Source organism: Selaginella moellendorffii, unplaced genomic scaffold (assembly GCF_000143415.4).
Source record: "Selaginella moellendorffii unplaced genomic scaffold, v1.0 SELMOscaffold_33, whole genome shotgun sequence".
In the NCBI taxonomy this organism is placed as follows: Eukaryota; Viridiplantae; Streptophyta; class Lycopodiopsida; order Selaginellales; family Selaginellaceae; genus Selaginella; species Selaginella moellendorffii.
The window spans coordinates 589,110-595,472 of record NW_003314294.1 but is presented as its reverse complement, the minus strand read 5'-3'; the positions used below and the strand labels follow the sequence as shown (position 1 = coordinate 595,472).

Genomic DNA, 6,363 nt, shown 5'->3' with positions numbered 1-6,363 from the left:
AAATGCAGAAAAGCTCAGAAAAGCCATTAAACGTAAGCCTCAAATTTCTTGATTTTCCCTTAAGTTTTCCTCGAGTTTCCCTTTGTTTCAGGATGAATTTTCCATGTGCATGAAATTTTAAAAGTAGATACATTTAACAATTAACATGTCATTTAATAGTTGTCTACCCTCGTCATTGGCCTTGGGGTCCTGGTACTGCTGGTACTTGAACACCAGATTGTCCACGTTGCTCTCGGCCTCGGTAAACTCCATCTTGTCCTGTGTACCAGTGGAAGAACGACTTCCTCCGGAACATCACTGTGAATTGCTCGCTCACTCACTTGAACATCTGTTGAACATCTGCATTTCCGAATGAAAGTCGTCGACATCTTCCCTTGGGAGGGATGTTGCACACGCTCGACTTGCCGTTGTTTGGGATCCACGAGTACTTGTTGTGGACGTTGAGCATCTGTTCGTCCACTACTTTGGTGCCCATGCGTCCCCGGAACATCGCTGAGGCCGTGAGGTAGCGCCTGGCGTCCCACATCTGCTGGGTGATCTCCGGGACGCTCAGAGCTCGGTACTGCTGTGACCTACTGAATCCATGATGCGTGAAAATGGGATGAAGTTGACGGCTAGCTTCCGAAGCTCAACAATCTCATCTCGGCTACCATGAGGGGCGTGACTAGCTGCTTGTAATTCCCGGCCAACTCAACAAGCCAGGCACTCTTGTCTTATCTGGAGATGAGGAGCGTTCCCATGCCCGATCCTGTGCCTCCTATGGAATGACACACTTGAAATCCTGACAACTAGATTGTGAAAAATAGAACCCAGGTGGAAGAACAAAGAAACCAAAATGGAAAATCTTTGATCCAAACCAAACACCTGCGATAAAATGTATCGCGCTTGGAGTACATCGAATATCTGGGATGGTTAGATGCGCTTAAGAATCATCAGTCAAGGGCGACCTTTTTTTGGGGGCCTGTCAATCGCGATGAATCCAATCTTCGCAGACTCGGCAACTAGATGTTCATCCGTTTCGAGTGGTGCTCTTTAGCTGGACGAGCTCCAATAGATTTCACGCTTCCATAAACAGACCAAAGCTTGGTACATTGGCCCGTATGGATCTTTCAGATGTCTGAAACAAGCACTTTTTTGTGGATCCAAATGATAATTCTCAATGCCCATGAAGATGAGGAGAATGATGTACACAGTGTGCCAAACTTAGAAATCGCCATCAATGGCATTTTCTTATGCAAGTTTCTTAACCTTCTTAGGTGGTAAATTTGCTGGATGCTATTGCGGTACTCTCAAGATATCAAAATTTGATTTCAGGTTGGATGAGTTGATATGAAATTGAATAGATAACATCAATCAGATTAGTGATAGTAAAAGTTTTGAGATCAAAGTAGGGCTTATAGAAAGAAGCATGCTGAAGCTTATTACTTTCCTCTCCCAAGGGGATGCTCGAGTTGGAGTGGTCCGTGGAGGAAGAATGTGGTGAGTTTAATCTCCCTCATAGCTAACAGATCTTTGAGTTTTCCATGATTTTGTTTTGGGGTTCCAGGCCCCTTGACGATGTTCTATCGGCCAATGCCTCGAAGCACGACATGGTTACCGTGATCAGAGACTGGGATGCGATACGAAAGAGGTAAACCTCGAGACCAATCTTGCTAGAAACACGAGAAACTCATGAGCTTCTTTTCTTTGTTACATCTCAAGCTTGAAGCTTGAAAGTCCGGGACTTGAGCTTACGGATATCGAGCTACAAGCTCCAATTCCAAGGCCATCAGGGGCGATTATGTGCATTGGAAAGAATTACAGGGACCATGTCAAAGAAATGGATAAATGGAAGACTGCTCCAGCTTTGTCTGCTCAAGATGTTCCCAAGGTAAGAATATTTTTCTTTCTCTCATCGCTAAAACTTTCCACAGAATCCTATCGTTTTTACCAAAGCACCACAATCTGTGATTGGTCCCGGGGCTGCAATCAAATATCCTCACGGTTTATCTTCGCAAGTCGACTATGAAGCAGGTCTTACAAATCGAAAGTTTCACGAGTTTTTCTTTGTGATCTTAGAAAAAAAAAAAAATTATTGTTTTTTGTGGTGGTCAGAATTGGCTGTGATAATCGGAAAACCGGGAAGAGCCATCAAAAGAGAGAACGCTCTAGAACACGTATTCGGGTAAGCAGTGTGGTGCTTGCTCCCTGCTTTAAGATTTTAATCCTTGATATTATCTGATATCATTGCGCAGATATACGATCTTAAACGATGTCACTGCAAGAGATTTGCAAAAACGCCACCAACAGGTATGAATCTATAGTTTCTATCTTTCCTCGTATCAAGAGTTTTTCTTTGTTTGCAGTGGTTTATAGGCAAGAGTTGCGATACATTTTGTCCCATGGGTCCATGGATTGTTCCAGCAACGGAGATAAACGGAGAGGATCTTCGGATCCAATGCTGGATCAATGACGAACTCCGACAGGTGATTCTACTCCATATCCTTTCTATCAAACTCCCTTTTTTCTAGTCTAAAACTCTATGAATTACCCTGAGTAGGATGGTCGAACGTCAGACATGATCTTTCCAATCCCAGAGCTGATCGAGACGATATCAGCGGGAATAACTTTGCAAACGGGAGATATCATCGCAACTGGAACTCCCTCAGGTAGAAAATTTCTCCTCCATTTTCTTTAGAAGCTGCTAAGAGAAATCACAATCTAGGTGTTGGATCGGGGTTTGATCCGCCCAAACATCTACTTCCTGGCGATAAAATCCGCATCGCGATCGAGAACATTGGCGAATTACTCAATACTGTGGAGTAAGATTAATCCATTACCGTCCATTACCCAGTTTCATCCAACGGCCCAGTTCGTACCCAGGAGAATATCCCGTAACCGCGAGAAATGTAGGGGTTAAAACCTTTTTGGCGCGACTTTCCAGGGTTAGGGCAAGCTTAGCGGGCGAGGAGACGATGAGATCCAATCCGAGGTATGTGAGCAGCTGGAGCTGGCGCCGCGCCTAAGAATCAGCTGCTAGATCCGCGAGTGGAGTCAGTTAGTTGCCGCGGGATCATTCATCTCAGGGTCCTTTTCTTGGGGGTCTGTCAATCGCATCAATCGCGATGAATCCAATCTTTCTCTCCCAAAAGGCCGGGCGAGCAGGCTCGGCTGTGAATTATGGTCTAGCGGATCGTGTTATGCCTGATCCACCTCCTCATGTACTTACTTCTAGCTTTCATTTTTTTTCTTTCCTAGTGCAAGTACAAGTAGTGATCTAAGCTCCTCGTTTTTTTTTCTTGTACAGACCAGGGCGATTCATGATCTTGTCAATATCGAGTCCACTGCCGATCCGCTCGGGAAAAGACCCGCCAAATGGAACAAGAGCACGGCCTCTGAGGTTTTCAAGATATTTGGACGCGATTCCTCTCATCGTCGAGTGGCCAACATTTGCACGCTGGAGAAGCATTTCAATGACCCCGATTTGAAGAAGCTCCAGTGCTGGTACTTTCCAAGGCCTGCCAGTGCAAAGAACCCCGAGAAACCTACAAAGTTTTTCAAGGTATGACAAGGAGAAGGTGATCACTTTTGATTTCATCTCTTTCTTATTCTTGCTGCAGGCTATGAAGCCCAGTGAGCTGCTAGCGAGAGAAGATATGTGGGGAGCTTGGAACGTGAGTGTCGAGCTTGAAACGGCAAAGACGAGGAGACACAACTTGAGGAGAAGGTATGCAAGACCCCGTCGTGTTCTCGATATTTCTTCACCGCGTATGGTTTACTTATACTTGTCAATTTTTCGCAGCACCCGAGACGACTTGCAAAACTCTGAGAACTACTTTGAAAAAAATGTGGAGACCGTTACTGCATTGCGCGAGCTGCAAAGACGAGGAGGTCCAAAGCCTTGCAAGAGTGACGCGAAAATAGAGTGAGTATCAAAGTTATATTGTTTCCTCTGTTTCTACTCTTTGTCTCTCTCTTTGTTTGTCTCCAGCCTTTTAAAACGACGAAAAGGAGATATCGAATCTGTTCACAACTTGGTCTAAGCAAGCAATCGAGGCTCTTCCGAAATTGCCTCGGGAATAGGCAACTTAAAGCGTGCCAATCTGCTGTCTACTCACATCAGATTAGCTCGGCCTGTAAATGATGCTCGTATTGACACCAAGAAAGGCATGGCGTGCTTTGACGAGATATCCAGATGCGGACAAGGTATGTGTTTCAAAAACTAACAATGTGGAGACTTGAGTCTAGAAAATGCAGCGGTTTGGCTTTGGAGCACGTTTATATCTTTGCTCTGACCAGGATTCTTAGGTATGTCTCTAGCTTGCCGAATTTCCAGATGATAGGCTTGGGATTCTTCCTTGCGTCTTCCTTTACTTCTTCACGAGAGACTGCTTCTTTGTCATGGAAGATTCACGTCGGTAAATGCTTTGATTATTTTGTCTGTTTGCTTTTTGTTTTACATATTTGTCGTTCTTGAGCTGTTTGTAGAATCTTCTCTTTTCTTTGATTAATATTTCTACGTTCATCGTTTCAGGGCAACGACTCTAGAAAACCTGAAGACGTGAGTGAAGAGAACCTCGCAAGAAAACGTTCCACCTTGTTCTTGCGGAGTCTCTTTGGCATCTGATAAGGATCTAGAATTCTCGAAATTTATTGGATAAGCTGCCAACCGCAAGGTAAATCTTTAAACTCTAGCATGATTGTGTTTCCAATCGCATCGCTTCGAGAAGTCCGTTACAACTTTTATTCTTTAAAATGTTTTGACGATTTTCACGGCAGTGAAGGAATAGTTCATGAGGCCTGTTCTTTGGCTTGCCGCAAGTCCAAGCAAGAGAAATGGAGTTTTACGAGGTCAGTCACTTTACTAACGTTCTTTCATTTGATTAATCTTTGTAATTACTTTCGAGCAGGAATTCCAAGAGCTCGAGTACTTTGCGGTTGGATTGATGGTGTCCTCACCATGCAGTGTTCTGCCATTCAAAAGTAGGCTGTTATTAACTTGATCTATATTTTTCTATGTCTCGCCTGCTGAGTACTTGATTCCTTCTTTCTCAGAAGTTTGGAGAGGCAGCGTGGAGATACTGCATGAAGGTTTTTATTTACTTGTTTGAAGAATATTTCTCTAAACCAAATTGATTGCAGGCAAACCTGTAGATTGGAATCTTTGGCTTCATGGGAAACTACTTCTTGACTCATTACTTATATACAATCCTAGCAAGCTATACATTTCCATCATGGAGACTTAACAACGTAAGTGAAGAGTTTTCACTCTATTATTATACATATAGGAGCTTTGCCACAGGTCCCCTTGGTGGCGTATCTTCTCACGCAGCCTTACTTTTTACTCTACCACGTCTTTGCGAGCAACTTTGAGAAGGCTAAAGGCAGCTCAGGCCAAGACCTCAAGCGTAGCTTTCTCCGGGCTCGTCCAATTCGTTTCGACAGCGATACTGGCTTATTTGACAGCTCTCATCGAGGCATTGACAATCTCAGAGTTTTCGAGCTTCATTCGGGCATATTTTCGGCATTCTACAAAGTTGGCTCCTTGTTCTACGCCCTCTACTTCATCGTCAGCTATCCAATGTTCATGAGGTACGATAATTTTCCAGCAAAACATCTAACAGCGTCCCCTTTATCAAGGATTGACGAAGACCCGAGCGATGAATCGTCTTTCTTGAGAACCACCGGGAATGCATTAGCAGCGTCAATGCTGGTTACCATTTTGCTAGATTTCTGGCGTCTAACCATCGGCCCAGTCGTCGATCAGCATCACCATTCTTGGTATCAACAAGAACGTAAACTTGCTCGAATTTTTCTCTCGAAAAGGTACAAGAGCCATCCTTTTCACATTCTATAAATCAACGCAAACTCGTTAGGGTTCTTATTACAAAGATGGGCGTTTTCGTGCTGGACGGGTCGATTGTCATGAGCTTCGTGAAGAACACTGGTTTGTTCCACGAGACCATGCTCAAACACTTCGATCAAATGGATGTAAATCACAGGGGCCTTCTCACACTCGCAGAGTTCCAGCCCTTTGTGGAGAGCTTAAATCTTGACATGGAGTTCGACTTTGGGGTCCCAGTGCCAATGACCCAAGCCGAGTTGGCGCTCAAGTGTAGCTCCGTGTTTGATCTGTTTGACACGAATCACGATGGATTCATCGACGCGGGCGAATTCGAGTCGCAGCTACGGGAGATCTTCGAGGGAATCGCGTTGGGGCTGGGTCAAACTTCGGTGCACTTAATTGTCAACGACAGCAGCATACTCAAGGAGGTGGCCGCATTGACCACCGGCTGCCAGCTTTAGGGCTCTTGGAGATCGGCTTTAAGCCGTTGGATGCTCTCGATCTGGGCCGTTGGCATAAAGTCAACGCTGTTTTACAAA

At 44.7% G+C, this 6,363-nt stretch overlaps 2 protein-coding genes and 1 pseudogene across 4 annotated transcripts; 2 read left to right on the top strand and 1 right to left on the bottom strand.

The window, feature by feature from the left end:
- Positions 1 to 1,217, bottom strand: part of LOC112348816 — a 55,751-nt pseudogene extending 54,534 nt beyond the window's left edge.
- A 159-nt stretch (positions 1,218 to 1,376) lies between these two features.
- On the top strand, positions 1,377 to 3,889 carry LOC9638958 (uncharacterized protein YisK). Of its 3 annotated transcripts, XM_024682077.1 has the most exons (12): positions 1,377 to 1,479; positions 1,547 to 1,630; positions 1,702 to 1,870; positions 1,914 to 2,013; positions 2,095 to 2,164; positions 2,235 to 2,289; positions 2,346 to 2,465; positions 2,540 to 2,648; positions 2,705 to 2,801; positions 2,852 to 2,971; positions 3,287 to 3,541; positions 3,600 to 3,889. In XM_024682077.1, exons 1-11 carry the CDS (start codon positions 1,409 to 1,411, stop codon positions 3,465 to 3,467), a joined length of 1,176 nt encoding a protein of 391 aa, XP_024537845.1. In that variant the 5' UTR covers positions 1,377 to 1,408; the 3' UTR covers positions 3,468 to 3,541; positions 3,600 to 3,889. The 3 variants fall into 3 exon arrangements, with proteins under 3 accessions (XP_024537845.1, XP_024537846.1, XP_002977223.2); XM_024682078.1 differs by lacking the exons at positions 3,287 to 3,541; positions 3,600 to 3,889 and adding an exon at positions 3,020 to 3,143; XM_002977177.2 differs by lacking the exons at positions 3,287 to 3,541; positions 3,600 to 3,889 and having other exon boundaries at positions 2,863 to 2,963.
- A 138-nt stretch (positions 3,890 to 4,027) lies between these two features.
- Positions 4,028 to 6,285, top strand: LOC9638670. Its single transcript, XM_002977176.2, has 10 exons — positions 4,028 to 4,185; positions 4,237 to 4,287; positions 4,514 to 4,655; positions 4,759 to 4,830; positions 4,890 to 4,962; positions 5,035 to 5,070; positions 5,122 to 5,229; positions 5,282 to 5,571; positions 5,620 to 5,805; positions 5,856 to 6,285. Exons 7-10 carry the CDS (start codon positions 5,152 to 5,154, stop codon positions 6,283 to 6,285), a joined length of 984 nt encoding a protein of 327 aa, XP_002977222.2. The 5' UTR covers positions 4,028 to 4,185; positions 4,237 to 4,287; positions 4,514 to 4,655; positions 4,759 to 4,830; positions 4,890 to 4,962; positions 5,035 to 5,070; positions 5,122 to 5,151.
- Positions 6,286 to 6,363: the final 78 nt, after the last annotated feature.

Excerpts from the sequence above, each read along its gene's own strand:
- LOC9638958 (XM_024682077.1), top strand. The coding sequence starts at position 1,409 with ATGCTGAAGCTTATTACTTTCCTCTCCCAAGGGGATGCTCGAGTTGGA. Across the intron at positions 2,165-2,234 it reads GCTCTAGAACACGTATTCGG|ATATACGATCTTAAACGATG; the intron begins GTAAGCAGTGTG and ends ATCATTGCGCAG. Across the intron at positions 2,802-2,851 it reads GAATTACTCAATACTGTGGA|TTCGTACCCAGGAGAATATC; the intron begins GTAAGATTAATC and ends CCAACGGCCCAG.
- LOC9638670 (XM_002977176.2), top strand. The coding sequence starts at position 5,152 with ATGGGAAACTACTTCTTGACTCATTACTTATATACAATCCTAGCAAGC. Across the intron at positions 5,230-5,281 it reads CATCATGGAGACTTAACAAC|GTCCCCTTGGTGGCGTATCT; the intron begins GTAAGTGAAGAG and ends GCTTTGCCACAG. Across the intron at positions 5,806-5,855 it reads CGAATTTTTCTCTCGAAAAG|GGTTCTTATTACAAAGATGG; the intron begins GTACAAGAGCCA and ends CAAACTCGTTAG.